The sequence below is a fragment of the Aplidium turbinatum genome, chromosome 5, assembly GCF_918807975.1.
Source record: "Aplidium turbinatum chromosome 5, kaAplTurb1.1, whole genome shotgun sequence".
Lineage (NCBI taxonomy): Eukaryota > Metazoa > Chordata > Ascidiacea > Aplousobranchia > Polyclinidae > Aplidium > Aplidium turbinatum.
Window position 1 is genome coordinate 26,216,983 of NC_137476.1, and position 16,203 is coordinate 26,233,185.

The 16,203-nt window shown below is 38.7% G+C and overlaps 1 protein-coding gene across 1 annotated transcript in view; it reads right to left on the reverse strand.

The window, feature by feature from the left end:
- Positions 1 to 7,851, reverse strand: part of LOC145770800 (CCR4-NOT transcription complex subunit 1-like) — a 40,665-nt gene extending 32,814 nt beyond the window's left edge. Inside the window, exon 1 of the mRNA XM_082582527.1 lies at positions 7,690 to 7,851. Coding sequence (XP_082438653.1) covers positions 7,690 to 7,791 — 102 coding nt within the window. The 5' untranslated portion in view covers positions 7,792 to 7,851. The remainder of the gene's footprint in view (positions 1 to 7,689) is intronic.
- Positions 7,852 to 16,203: the final 8,352 nt, after the last annotated feature.

The window sequence follows — 16,203 nt, forward strand, 5'->3', positions numbered from 1 at the left end:
GACATATTTTAAGCACTATAATGATATGTTGCACATGTCATCCAAGTGACTCCTTAGGTCTTGTCTTTTTGTGTTTTGGTTTTAATATGGACAACCTTGTCTGATGCAAAGAAATAAATAACATAATTTCGTCAATCTCATCAATCATCAAGTGCGTTGCGAATCCAGCAAATCCTTCCAAGTGTGTTGCTTTGAAACTTATGTAACATATCGCTCACCTAGAACCGAACTATGTTATGTCCATTTTTCAAGTTTTGAGAAAAACAGGAAAATAGATTTTGAATTGGGTTTTTGTAAATTATCTCCCGATATATATATGCAATATTTTGTACCAGTGTGACTAGTAATATCTTGCTGTTTGTTAGGCATCATTTATGATACTTTTTAACCACTAGAGTGAGCAATATAGTGTTTTTTCAAGTATTGGACGGACTTAACATTGTTTGATTTTGAATATTCTAACTGGTAATTTCATGAAATAACGGACATAGCATACTTATAAAATCGATTAAAGTGTTGCAACCACTGTTTTTACATTGAAACAATTTGAGATGGAGCTATAAATTGAGATAGTAGCCTCCAGGTAGCATTTGTAAACTTTTTTGACAGTGTAGAACCATGATTTCCTGTTTTGATACCACACAATCTTTTCACTTAGTCGTGTGTGATATTATTATCAATTGTTTCTTTGCCATCTTACACATCTTCTGCAATAGTGCTATAAAATCTGACAGGTCTTCTTTGGACTTTTGGTACATGGCTTCCTCAAAAGACTTGGTTAGTAAATAGCTGAAAGCTTTATTGTTCTATGCTGCAATCACATTTGTTAGATAGAACCATAACTAAGATTTCTGAATTTCTAATTTAGCTGCCTAACCACCAACTTTCATCAGACTTTGAAATAATCGCTAACAGCTCAACTAAATTAACATCTGGAGTCTGGGTCCATTAAAAAAAACATCCCAATTAAAACAGTGTAAGTTATTAAACAATACTGTATTTACTAAATTAGTTGATCTGACAACCTTAATCATTGTCACAAACCAGCAGAGATGTACGTATACGCCGCAAATGCTACGCCGTAGACTTGCGGTGTAGACTTTGTTTGCGCTAACGGTTACAACCACATTTTTTTGGATAGTTGTCGCTTGAGGCTACGCCGTAAAGTTTTCGCGGTTTTTTAGCGCACAACGTCAACGCATACTTTCTAATGTATTTTTTTTTGCTACAACACACCAATACCTTCCAGCGCTGCAGTTGAAAGAATGTTTTCAATGGGCAAAGACATATTGAAACCAAAACGCAGCAAAATGTCAGATGAACACTTCAGATGCTTGTGTTTCTTCGTGGAAATTCAAAAGAAAACTTGTTTGTTTCGAGTGGTTTATACCGTGTGAATGTTTGGCACCTAGCAAACAAAATGAGTTTACGCTAGTGTATGCGCTGACGCTGTCAACTTGTTTTACAAGTTACGTTGACGCATACGGTGTATGGTTTTTCGAACGTTTGCATTTACGCTGACGGCGTCAATATTTTTTGTATGCGCGTACATCACTGCAAACCAGTGATGCATTCATAAAACTAGAATTCAAGGAATGGGTAAATAAAATCTCTATGCTAATTTCCAAGAGTATCTACAGAACGAACAAACAACATGATGAAATTACAAGAAAAGATAATAATTCTGCGACCTAAATATCAGCAAAATTGATACTTAGGATCTCAGAATTTTCAACAGTTCTTTTGGAAGTCAAGATGAGTCCAGCTGAAACAAAAGCAAAACTAAGATTGGTGTTCACTGTTCAGCTACTGGAATGTCTGCATAAAAATGGTGATGGTGTGGAGGAATGAGGTTTTTTTACAATAACTTCATCAAATCGGCTTTTTTGTCCTTTTTTACTGCAAGCTGTGATTTGTAACGTTTTGGTAGTTCCACAACTAACGGCAATGAAAATTCAGTTGCAAGTCGTCTGCTGCTCTGTCGACTTGATTTTATGAAGTCTATTTCACTGAAAGACGGCTTTGAACATTTGTACTTGAAGTATAGCTTGACTGGATTTACCTTGCAAAACTTTAATTGCATAATCTTGCTCCACAGTATTTTTTCACCGTCAGAATCAAAAGTTGAGGCTCGCATGATATGTGAGTATTGTGGTGAATCATTCACAATTTTTTTGAAGTCAACAACTTGGCTAAAATCAGTGATTGTCACTATGGTAGGATTGGTTTAGAATGACTGGAGAAAAAACTGGACTGGACTGGAGAAAAACTGAAAGGTTGGTCATTATCATTAATGCCCTAAGTCAAAATAGCAGCCTGTCACTAGGGATGCCCAAAGTAGAATTTCGAATCCGTGAGATTCGAATCCATCCAGATTCGAATCTAAAAACCGCTTTTTTATCGGGTAATTGAATTCGGAAATAATACGGAGAAAAAAAAATTATAAAAAAATAAAAAAAATTTTGAAAAAATACGCCTGCAAGTCTTGCAACAAAGCAGACTTCCCACTTTTGCACAATTTAGCTGCAAAATACGTGGCCATTCCAGCAACATCAGCTTCTTTGGAGCGATCGTTTTCAAGCGCTGGGCTGACTGTTGGAAAACTCAAAACAAGGCTGACAGGGCAGCATCTGGAGGAGATAAACGTTCTACATTGCAATTCATCACTGTTGTGAACGATTGAGAACTTGTTAAAATGATAGCTTTGCAAAGCTTCTTTTTCATGCCGTTATGTGTATTTTCTCAATAAAAGAAAAGGTTAAAATTTACGCCGAGGATTCTAGAATAGAATTCGAAATTCTAGATCCGAAAATAAATTCTAGAATAATTCTAGAATAGGCAATTATTCTACTTTGGGCATCCCTACCTGTCTAGGGATGGGCAATTCAGAATAATTCACTATTCTAGAATTATTCCAGAATACTAAACCGAATCCAGAATCGAATCCAGAATACTGAATCCTATTAACTTCCAGGCTCCAGCAACACAAAAAGTAAAAAATTTCAGACACAAAAGCTACACAATCAAAGTAAATGTTTGTTGCAATGCAACACATTAAGGCATTCTAAATGACTTCCAGCCAAATGGGAGCAGTGTTGCCAGATGATGGAAGCCGCTTGGCAACAAAAAGTAACTAAAATTTCACCAGATATTTAAAACACCCTAAACAAGCCCGTAGCCAGCCGAGGGCCAGGGGGGGCATCGCCCCCCGCCCGGAAAAAATTCCGCCCCCCCCCCTGGAAAAATCCCAACATTCTCGAGCAACAGCTATAGCAACATCATCGAGCAACATTCTCAAGCAACAGCAATTATAATGATTTTGCCCAAAAAAAATTGTCGGCCCCCCCTAAAAAAAATTTCCCCCCCCCCCTTGCTCTGCGGTCTGGCTACGGCCCTGACCCTAAATAAAGCAATTTCACTTAAATACAAATAGTTTTTAAGACTTAAGACACTGCCATCATCCATATGCAGACCGCTTGCAAAACGTTTTCTATACGAGCAGGGATTATTTGCTAAAAAGTTTAAAAAAATTGAAAAAACTTTCTTGAAAAAAATTGAGTAGGAAAAATTTCACCAAAAAGTTATCTGGTTCCAAGGTCAAAAAGCTTGGCAAGAAAAACCTCTAAATTTCACCAGAATTTTTTAATTTGATATTCTATTTCCCCATCTGGCAACGCTGAACGGGAGCGCAGCTTAGTTTCCGTCAAGCCGCAGTCGAAAAGAATCGCTCGAAAGATGCTGAGGTGTTTCAGAGCCAACTCCTTTAGCAAGGGGCATCTGCTCAATGTTGTTACGCCCACCAGTCAAACTATCGCAGAGTCGCATACGCATGTGAATTGAAAAAAAGCATTGCACGATTGTGCATATTGTGTACAAAGCGTGAAGAAAATTGCGCGCTTAGTTTCTTTGGTTGCTCGTGCGAGCGAGTGACGTAGAGTTGCATGAGCCGTGCGCGCACAACGCGTGCACAATGTTTTTGAAAGTGCGAAACTGCGGATGGTGTCAGTGCAAAGAAAAAAGGGAGTAAACCACACTTTTTTTCAGTTCACTGTCTCCAGCTGACAGCTCGCACAAGACTTATGTATATCTTTAAAACCGAATCTTATTACCCGGTTTTATTGCCGTTTTGGATTCGGATAGTTTAGGATCCGAATCCTTCTGGATTCGGTATTCTGAATTGCCCATCCCTATACCTGTCACACAGAAAACAAGCTGTGGGATGTTCTCTGACCCATAGCAACCAGCCTTACACAGCCTGTGTCATCTCTGAGTGATACAATGGTAAAAGGGTGCTGAAAATTTACCATCAATAAATAAACCCGAAGATCACCTTTTCACAACATGTATTATGTCCAGCATTTTCAATCAGTCAAAAGTAGCAACTAGTTTAAGTCCAACAAACTATGTTATGTCCAGACACAGTTAATAGGTTGACATTATGTTAAGTCCAGGTAAGGACATAGCACAGTTTAGTTTGAACATTTTGAAATTTCTGCAGGACTTAACATAGGCTAAAAGCTAAAATAATGGACATAAGAGAAATCTGAGCATGCCATCAGATAGAGCTATGTCCAAAACCCAAGAAAAGTTGAAAAAGTGATTTTTGCAAAAAGTGGACATAACATAGTTTGGTTCTAGGTGAGCGATATGATTCCATAAGGAGATGCGATATATCAGCCTACCAAAATTTCAAATATAAATTTTCAGGGGTCCGCGACCGCTTCGAAGGTACCAAAAGGGGTCCACCAAGACTAAAAGGTTGAGAACCACTGCTATAGGCTATGCATGTTTTGAAAGGCAACTTAGTTTACTTGGCAGTTAACAAACAGTGTTGTTCACTAAACACAGTTTTTGGGCCAGTTTTTTCCACTTTTGGTCTGGTTCAATCAGAAGTTCGAAATCGATTTGGCACTACAAAAGCTGGCGAGCTTGTATTTATGTACAAACTTCTCAATGCAAAATAAACTGCAATTTTGTGTCATCTGAACTTTTATTGTTTTGGTATGGTATGTCGGTAACATAATTATATTACACAGTTAAACTTTCTTTGCAAAAAGTCTGGTTGTAGACTATGCATCAGTTGAGCAAAAAAGCAAAGTAATGTGTGCTCAAACGCAAGGAAAGATCTTATTGTAGTGAGATGACAGTCTGAGACGTACCTCAATCTCGATATGCACATTATGATTTAGTATAAAGCAACATATCACACCTACCTAAAAATATGTGCAATAGACACTAGACAGGCTAGCCTACAATATGATAATAAAAATGATTAAACACTTGCAAAGCAAAGCCTTTCAATCAATTAAGGGGTTAAAAATAATTCTGTTATCTTACTAAAATGATCTCTTCCCCCCCAAGTAGACTCGACGCTTTTTTATATAAAAAAAATCAAAAAAATCTGATTTAAATCAAAAAAATCGGATTTTTTTGATTTTTTTAAAAAAAATCATGATTTTTTCCAACCCTGTCACCGAATAGTAGCAGACCCACCCAGGTTGCTTATAGCAATTATTTTATGTAACATCATTGATCAAAAACTTCATTTTTTTTCAAGTACACAAAAGTGATCTTGAAAGTGGTCTTGATCTTCAAGATCACGATCTTGATCTTTAAGATCACATAGTTTGGTGATCTTGGTCTTCAAGATCACCTATTCTTGGTGATCTTGATCTTGCCCATCTCTGGGTATGTCCATAGCCACTCGGCGTGTGAAAGACTTTGCCTTGATTGTGAAAAAAGATGGATGCAACGTAGTTCGTACCATGAACAGTTCGTACCTTGAAAAGATCGAGAAAAAAAAACAAAAAAAGCCGAAGTTGCTGATCGCAGTTTTCGCAATCGCTTTAAAATTTTCCCCTTGAAAAGATCGAGAGAAAAAATTGCTCAAAACCGAAGTCCGCTGATCGCAGTTTTCGCAAACATTTTTCCGCAGTTTCCGCTAACCCTAACCATAGAGTAATCTATGCTCTAACCCTCGCTGATCGCAGTTTCCACAAAATTTTTTCCGCAGTTTCCGTTACCCCTTACCCTAATTCTAATTTCTAACCATCGAGTAATCTATGCTCTAACCCTAACCCTCGCTGATCGCAGTTTCCACAAACATTTTTCTGCAGTTTCCGCTTTTACCCTAACCATAGAGTAATCTTTGCTCTAACCCTCGCTGATCGCAGTTTCCGCAAACATTTTTCCGCAGTTTCCGCTAACCGCAGTTTCCGCTTATCCTAACTCTAACCATAGAGTAATCTATGCTCTAACCCTAACCCTCGCTGATTGCAGTTTTTGCAAACATTTTTCCGCAGTTTCCGCTAACTTTTACCCTAACCATAGAGTGATCTATGCTCTAACCCTCGCTGATCACAGTTTCCGCAAACATTTTTCCGCAGTTTCCGCTCACCCTAACTCTAACCAATAACCATAGGGTAATCTATGCTCTAACCCTAACCCTCGCTGATCGCAGTTTCCACAAACATTTTCCCGCAGTTTCGCAATTTCCGCTAACCAAAGTTTCCGCTAACCCTCGAGTTTGTTTCAAATTGTTTGGGGAAACTCCGATCAGCGACTTCGGCTTTGTGCTATTAAACTGCGATTAGCGACTTCGGCTTTTTTTAATTTTTTCTCTCGATCTTTTCAGGGTACGAACTGACTGTACGAATGGTTCAAGGTACGAACTAGGTTGCACCCAAAAAAGATTACCTTATGAGTAAAGAGAAAAAAGCTTCACGTTTAACTGAGAGTGGACAAAAAAGTTTTAAATACAAATGCAAGTGGAGAAAAGTTTCATACGGTATAGGCCTACCAACTGAGTGGTAAATTGTTGACTTACAAGTGAAAGCCGGTGACCACACATGGCCGGATGCAACGTAGTTCGTATCATGAACAGTTCGGACCGTCAGTTCATACCTTGAAAAGACCGAGAAAAAAAATTACAGTAAAAAAAGCTGTAGTCGCTGATCGCAGTTTGCGCAAAAATTTTAAAATTTTCCCTCTGAAAAGATTGAGAGAAAAAATAGCTCAAAACCAAAGTCCGCTAATCGCAGTTTCCGCAAATATTTTTCCGCTGTTTCCGCTAACTCTAACCATAGAGTAATCTATGCTCTAACCCTAACCCTCGCTGATCGCAGTTTCCACAAACATTTTTTCCACAGTTTCCGCTAACCGCAGTTTCCGCTTACCCTAACTCTAACCAATAACCATAGAGTAATCTATGCTCTAACCCTCGCTGATCGCAGTTTCTACAAACATTTTTCCGCAGTTTTGCAGTTTCCGCTAACCCTTACCCTCGAGTTTGTTTCAAATTGTTTGGGGAAACTCAGATCAGAGACTTCGGCTTTGTGCTATTAAACTGCAATCAGCGACTTCGGCTTTTTTTAATTTTTTTTCTTGATCTTTTCAGGGTACGAACTGACCGTACGAATGGTTCAAGGTACGAACTAGGTTGCACCCCACATGGCCTACCGGTATCGGCGCATTATTTCAAAAGCCATTTAACAACTTCTTTTCTCAACCATTTCACAATAGTTGCCTAGAGCTAAGAGGCCTGAGCAAACCAAGATTATGAGTTATTCTGAAGCAGTTGCACCGTACTTTTGTCAAGTGCAAAAACTAGTTGTTCAACTAAACTAACCACATTTAAGCTTCTTTGAAGCATTTCAATTTCCATAAAGATGATGTTTTAAAGCAACTTACAGTAGAAAGTTCTGATGTGTTTTGCTTGTAGTTTTTTTTTGTCAAATTAGCCACGAGGTAGCTGATCTGGGACACGGTTAAGGACAGTGAGTCAAGATTCATAGCTGCCACGGGGCAACATATCCCCCTATTCAGTGTCAGTTACAGACAGTCAACTTAATTTTCAAAATGTAATATCTGAAAAACATTGAAAAATGAGTAGATAAAGTTCAGAAACCTAAACAAAAGCAGAGAACCAACTAGAATTGGGAAAATGAAAGTGAGATTACAATTAGGAATAAAACCATTTTTTCTTGAGTTGAAAAAACAAGCTTGTACTTATTGGCCAACTAAAATGGCTAAGCTCCAGCTACAGGAAGATTAGACTCGCCTACCCTATCATGAAGATTGAAGACCAAAAGGTAAAGACGTAAAATTTCCTGAATCCTAAAACTTGGAAGTTGAAACTTTGAAAGCGAGGCTATAGGAAAACGGAAAACCTTTTGTTTGTTGCCAGTGTTTTTTAACCTTTTTTGATCCACGGAAAAAAATTTATAATCGTGCAATAAAATAAACAACGCGACAACAATGCATTCACTTTCAGTTTTTCTGGTTGAAATATCTGGGCCTGTTTCACTGGTCGTTTTTTGTCAAGATATCACAACAATACATGTTAGGATGAGCACAAAGCTAATATTCAGGCAAGAATTGCAAAAAGACAAAGGCGAAGTTTGGTTTTCGACTGCGGAACACCTGACTACCTTTTACGGAACACCAGTGTTTAGCAGAACAACTGATGAAAATTACAGACCTATCCGAAGTAGGCTACGGTTACGGTTTTCAAAGATATTTATTTAATAAACTATAAAGTCATGAAGTAAGATAAATCATAATAGGCTACTTTCAATTCTTCCAACGCTTATTGTATTTGGATTTGTAACAACAGATGTTCAGTGAGCATGAGCTCTTAACCAGACGACATCAAAAGTGGTTCATTGTGATCTTAATGCATTTGCAGTTTGCATTATTTCGTTGTTTTGGATATGGACACTGGGCAGCTTTGTCTAATGCAAATAAGCAATGATAATAATATCAAAGCTCTGTCAGCTTTCGCCCCGATAGCTTAGTTGGTTAGCGCGTGACTTCGAGAGAAAAAAGAAGCTTCAAGATCAAGCAGCGCTGCGGTTCGTCTCTAGGGGTGTGTGCTTGAGCAACGCATTCTAAGGACTGCTCTCCATTCAGCAGCACCGAATAGAATAGATGAAATAATTCTTTGACATGAAAAACTGCGTTGTGCCAGGCATATGATAATGGATCCCACATAGGCTATCTGGAAAAGTGTCCAAGCAAGATTGAAGGAAGTAGCCTAAACCATTTCTGTTTATTTTCTGCTTATGAATAACGTTGCTAAATGTGCTAGAGTTAGAGTTCAAGGTGTGCAGTGTTGTCCAGATATCATATCATTTTTGAGTAGGTTAGCCTAATTGATCGGCTAAGCTTATGTCATCTTCAATTGCAACCAAGCGAGATTGAAAATTCTAAAAAAGCTATCCCATTTCCAAGCAGCTGACTTGAGTAGCTTTAAACCCGTGCTTTTACGTGGATTAGGCTACAGTCCTAAGCGAGATTAAGGCTAATGTAGCCTACTAACCTATTCATGCAGCGATAAAGAACTGTTCAATGCTCTTCGGCCCCAGAGGCTCACACGGACAACGAATGGACAATACGTTGATGAATTTAGTGTACCGTAAACCGGGGCTACTTTGAACGCCAGGTTAACTTTGAACATTTTTTTTTATTTTGTTTGTTCATTTTATGTTTACCTAAAAACGTATTTTTGCTTGTTTTATTTTTCTGTTTAGTAGTCAATTTGTAAATAGTGTCTGGTAAACTATTTCTGAAAACCGTTTCTGTTCGAAAACAAAGAAGATTGCTGTTTTGAGACTATTCTGCTTTCATCCTCGATTTTGAGCGAAATAATCAGTTTTGGCAAGGTATAAGAATACTTCACTGTGTGTGGTCACAGCGGTAAACCATAATCTCTTCGTGGGAAAATTGTAACGTAAGATTCCCAAATCCGTTCGTCTGCATGCAATGACCCAAAAATAAACACACTTTCGAAACGTCTATTCAAAAGTGTATTCCAGTAAAATTAGCCCGAGGCTATCGAAATGACTGGTGCAACGCCGTACACCTAAAAACTGTCACTACAATACAAATTACTTGGATAAAAGACGGAACCTTTGTCCAGCTAGCAAGCACTAAGCCAACAGTTAAATGTGCGGCCAACTTTCAAACAATCATTTTACGAATGACCAGAATAGATAGCAATATCTCAAATTCACGTATGCAGTACTGTGACGCAATAATGAAAGACAATTATGAAGTCATTCCAACAGGTGTTTAAAGCTGATGTAATATTTCCTGTTTAAACAGGCCCAAACAGGCCCAAACAGGTTTGACACAATTCTTATGAACGCTGGTGCAATTTTGGCACATGCTTTAGGAATTTCCATGACGTAATATTCAGTAGACTTGAACGGTTTTTATATGACGTTTGATTTGGTGAAAATTGTCGGGAACAGTGTGTCTGACTGGTTTTAACGCTTTTGGGCAAGACCTTCTTATCAATTGCAGGGTAAGTCATAAGCAAGTTATATCAATATGCACATCGAGTTTTTTTGTAGTAGTTTTGGAAAGCTTGGGTCATATACGGTAGCCTACTAGATGGGGTTACTTTGAACAGTATTCTATGGGATTACTTTGAACGTCAAAAGTGCATTTCGAAAATGCGGTATTCATCCTTTCGATCCGCAAAAAGTGTTGGAACGGCTTCCAGATTATGATTTCAATGAAAATGGCGATGCCAGTACCGGTACCGACACAGCTCGCAGAGTATCAGATGCAGTTCTTGGAGTGCTCAGAATGATGTGGGTGTGAATGAGGACAGACCAGGGGCGCCGGAACGATTTTTGACTGGGGAGGGGCAGGATTATGAAAAAAGGGCACTTTTTTAAAGTTTTAAAATAAGATATAGCGATAATGCTGGGCAGTTCGACATATGTTCGACTGCCACATTTTTACACGCCTCATGGCGCTAAAACTGCCTTCAGCATTCACCTTTCCTAATTTGACGCTATATCATAACGGCTTACTTACACTTTTTCTTCTAAAAATTTTTAACTTCCAGGTTCTCTCACTCTTTGCTATGCCAAGACGTTTATAGGTTACCATTCCTTAACTTTTCTACAATTCTATATCACTCAGATCTTTTTTTCTAACTAAAACCCAGACCACGAGGAACATTTTTTTCTCATAAGTTAGTCATCCCATCAACAATAAGCTACCCGGCCATCGGGCTCTACCTTTGGTGCTATGCAATGCAAAACGGTCGTTAGTGGTGCCTCGAATCATTGGCGTTTGATTTTCACGGCTGGTGGTAACATCAAACATAGTTGTGACAAAACCAGGGATATCTATAACTACGGGATTGGAAGCTCTATCCAGTGCTATACATCAGTAGGGTCATCACATTACTACGACTACAGAAAGATTAACAAAACAAATACCGACTAAAAGATATACAAAATTCGATTTTACAATAATAATACAAAATGTACACTCATATTAAAACTTAATTAATTATAAAAGTACATTTACGCTGCTAGAAAAAAAAACGATGAATACAAAAAATGAATGAATGCAACGAGTCCAAAAACCGCCTACTGTTGTTTTTTAGCTTTTTGCGTGCTGCAAATCGGATCAGAAATAAACGAGGAGTGTTCAGCAATCAGTGAAATGTGCTGTTGTATCATCAACTTGTTTACCGACCAATCTAGTACGAAATCAATAGGTTCAAGATGTCATCAGAACTATAACCAATAGTCATTCTGGAATTTTTTTAAGCAGCAAACAAAATAAAACATGACTATGCTAATGGAATACGAACAAATAAACAAACCAGGCAAGCGTAAACCTTACAATTTACAGCAGGTGAATTGATTGTTACACTTTTGGTTGTTCGTTTAGCCTAATACTTGCTACCCTTTGTGGTCAATTTACGTGATTATTTATCACAGCAGCGCACAAAGAAAAGTGACCCTACTGGTGTATAAAATAGTTTTCAGTTCCACAGAGTTTCCAATCCCGTAGTTATAGATATCCCTGGACAAAACCGTCTTTGAAGAAGCATAGGAGTGGTAGAATTGCAATAAATTATATTTGTGAGTTGTGACCTACACAATAGCTCATTATCGAGTAATGATAAAAGAACTACATACCGGTGTACAAAGAACACTTATGGCACGGAAGGGCATCATGCTACTGTGATACAGAATTTTGTGTGTGAATATTATTTTGAGGCAAAAATAAAAGATTGTAATTAAGCTAAAAGCGAATAGCAAAAATTGTTATTATTGAAAAATGTGCAGTAGCTCACATAACCTTAAAAAAACACCATTGCCCCCCTTGCCCCCCCATCCAAAGAAAATTTTAGAGCAGGGGGGCAATCGCCCCCCCCCCTGTCCCCCCGCTTCCGGCGCCCCTGGGACATACCAAAGAAGAGAAGAAAGAAGATCAATGTCATTCCAGGGAAAGGCATCACATGTGATGAGACAGCAGAAGCAGGTGAGCATCAGAGCACATACCGGTAACCATTCTTTAATTTCTAGAACCCTCTGTTTTTTTAGTCTTATTGCAAAGGTTATTGGTGTCTAAAATAATTCTGCTATGAAAGCACATCATTAACAACGTCATTACCATTTGCAAAAAGCTACGATTTCGTTGCACTGCTGCTCTGAATAAATATGTTTGCAAGCACATCTAAAAGTGTAACTGCAGTTACCGGTACGGACGGTGAAGATGAATCGGAAAGCGGTGAGTCGTTTGAGGACGAAAGCATAGAAGATGGTGCTTCATCAGATGATGATACGGTTTCTGATGGTGATATTGAAGAAAATGAAGCAGAAAGATCTAATAAAAAAGATATTGCAACTGGAGAGTACATAGGCTAATTGTTGAATACGAAGGGCAACATTTCCCCGGTAAAGTGACAAGTGTTGAGAGCGAAGGAGCGGTGGTATCGACATTGACAAAGTGCAATCGAAACGAATGGAGATTGCCCCAAAGCAAAGATGAGATGCTCTATGAGTGGGATGATGTTGTCAAAGTACAGCCCAAAGCTATTCCTCTCAATAACAGAAATATTCTTCGATTTCCTGACTTAGAATACAAGTGGGGCAAGTAGTTACACAACCGATGCTGATATGAACTGTTTTGAGCCATATTTCTTGTTTTCCTGTAGCATCATAATTGCTATTTCCAATTCGTTTACCAGTTCGTGTAAATATGTTCTCTTCAGTGAAATATGTTGCTTATTGTCCTACTGCAGTACCGATATCAAAAAGGTTTTTTTAAAAACTTTCAATGTGTTTAAAGTAACCTCATATACAGCCAAATTTGAACAAAAGCTAACAATTCACGTCTGTTCAAAGTAACCCCAATTACTTTTTTTGAAAAAAAAAACGGTTAAGATTGAGATTAAAACTGAATGTTGTTTGTGCTATTTAGAGACGTAGTTGGTCCCCCTAACATATTGCAATTTAGCGCGGATAGGTTAAGAAACCGCTGATGCACTTCATTTTGAAGTCAAAAGAGTTCAATGTAGCCCCGGTTTACGGTAGATAAAAAAAGATGTAATCAAAGTTACATAAAGCCGGAAAGAGTAGGCTACCCGCAAGCTTAAGTAGTTGAAGAACTATGAATTCAAAAGAAAAGTCTGGGACGGAACGCTCCAACAACTCCGTTTCAACAGTTCAATCATACAAAAGAAATTTATTCTACCGTAGGCTACGCTATCTTGCAAAGAATTCGCTAGCTGTTGGTAGTTTATTATTAACAAATGTATCAACAAACTCAAGCATATTATCGATAAGTTTATAGTTGTAGGCTATGGAAATATCATCATATGTCTGACATGCTATTTCGGGCATGTGGGTCAAATTTCAACAATAAGTTGTAGGCAGTGACGATCGGTGAGGGAAAGCAAGGAAAGCAGTGCTTACCTGAGCAAAAACTATGCAAAATATAATGACTGAATTCTAGGTTTAACTTATTATTTTTATCACGTCTATTTTAACTTGAAAATTACTGTATTCGTGACTAGAATTACTCGTAACGCTTGTGAGTAGTCTAAGTCCTCACCAAACCGCATGTCTTGCCTATAAATGCCAATTAACGCAAACGCTTCTGTCAGAAACAATCACTGAGGCTCCAGGTAAGCAACTATCAAACTTGCTTTCCCAGATTCAAAAATGTCAAAAGACGCCTTCGTTTTATCCAATCCTCCCTCGTTTTACAAAACGTTACCAGCTGCTTAGCCAATCAGATGTGTTATGATTATGGTATGGTTAGTTGTTCTTTCCCAGTGACGTCAATGCGAACATTCGCTAGAGCGGCTAGACTAACTCGTCAGAATGGTCTCTCGTCACGGTACAGAGCACAGCATCATAATGCCGAAATAATTGTTGCTGTTTTTTGATGTCTCCTCGCCATGTACTTTAGCCTACTAGCTTTCATAGTCATGCCTTTGCCCTTTTTACAGCGTTGATATAACGTTACTTCGCCAATGAACGTTCAGGTGCGGATGCAATATTTATTTCGTTAAGCTTCTATACGCAGGAGGCAAACTTATCCAGCTTTTTGTACAAATTGCTTGCGGTTGTAATGTTTAGGCCTAAGTGTTAGTTTTTGTAGTGTAGGCCTAACTGAATATATGAGAATGAACATTCATGACGAATTAAATATTTAGACAACTATTATTCCATGTCTAACACGGATTTTGGTCCTGCAACGTTAAAATTAAGATTGTTCATGATTTCTAAACATTAAATGGATGTATGATCACGACATAGGCGAAGCACAATTTGACAGATTTTTATTTTTGATTTGTTTTGGAAATGCTCTCAGAGCCCACCAAATTGGAAGTGTTTTTCAAAAATTTTTGGGGGAGGCCCCCCAGACCCCCCGCTGGAAGTATTGCCTTCGGCAATACACCATCGGGCTTCGCCCGACGGTTACGCCCTTCGTGCCTACTACGTTGCTGCAGCATATTTCCAAGTTGCTTTCCAAACGGTTTAAGCCACCGAACGTCACTGGTTGTAGGCTATTGGGGCACCAAACAGCTTAATCCGCTTTCGGGATTTTGCTCTATTTCGGAACCGTACCACAAACCTAAGTTGTTTCTGGTAGAACAGATCGACTTGCCTTCGTTGAGCAACCCAAACATCGGGAGCTGCCCACTCTCGCATGTAGAATAAGGCAACGTCGACCAACGGGTCGTGTGAGGACTAGTCATCCTCCCCGTACTGGGGACCCCGACGTTCAGAACAACGCAGGACACTCTACATTTGCGTGTCTCGGGCAAACCTAGCCCTCAGATACTGGTGGGGTGTTGTGCGGCACGAAACAGCTTATTCAGCTTTCAGGATTTTGCTCTAGGCTATTTCGGTACCACAAAGCTAAGTTGTTTCTGAAAGAACACAAAAATCGACTTGCCTTCGCTGAGCAACCCAACTCCTCGCATGTAAGGCAACGTCGACCACAGGGTGTGAGGACTGTCACCCTCCCCCGCAGTAGCCTACAACATTGACATTTTATATGAGTTGGTAGTCTACTTTTGAAAGAAAACTACCCAGCAAACTTGTGCCGCAAACAAGAACGCACCACCCCATGATATCTACCGTACTCAAGAAAATCATTTATTGCAACTTTCGAAGCACTTTTCCAAATATTTTTGTTGCTTTGAAAATTTGTAACATAAATTAGTACCTCCAACAGTTGCGCGTTAAAAACGTGGCTTCAGAACACTGAAATTTGTAAGAATTGTTTACGCTTCACCATGACTCAAAACCGAGTGAACAATTCATGCATGTTGTGCATCAAATTAGACCTCGCAAAATCTTTATTATTTGTAACTGTGATCCGTCACTTTGCATTGCAAAAGGTTCGAAATGGATTGAAATCTTTGTATAGCTATTTTCATTGCTTGCATTGTGTGTTTACAATTTGATCTTCATCTACTGTAGACTATACCAAAATTATCAGCTATAACAATTTCGATTCACACCATGTATGAAACCAACGCAAAGGAGGAGAGGTTATCACCTACCCAAAACGGCTCTTCCAGGATTCCACACAACAAACTGACAAGAATTCATCAGCAAACATGCCCGCACTGTCCAAACAGCAAACACCAGGGAGTTTAAACAAACTTTCGCATTCTTTGTAGATGGTGCATTTTTCTTAGAACTGTCTTTATTTGGGGCCCAAGAATCGTTTTGGTACGGGGCCTAAACACTCCTCTCAGCGGCCCTGACTAAAGACACCGTGTATTAGATGTGCACACCATACAACTTTACTGCAATTTTTTTCTAGAGAAAATATTGAGCAACAATGGCAATTTTGCTTGAAGTATAGTCGAGTGGTTTTTGTTGTGTTTCATATTGAAAGAAGTTTTTTCATATAAACACACACAAA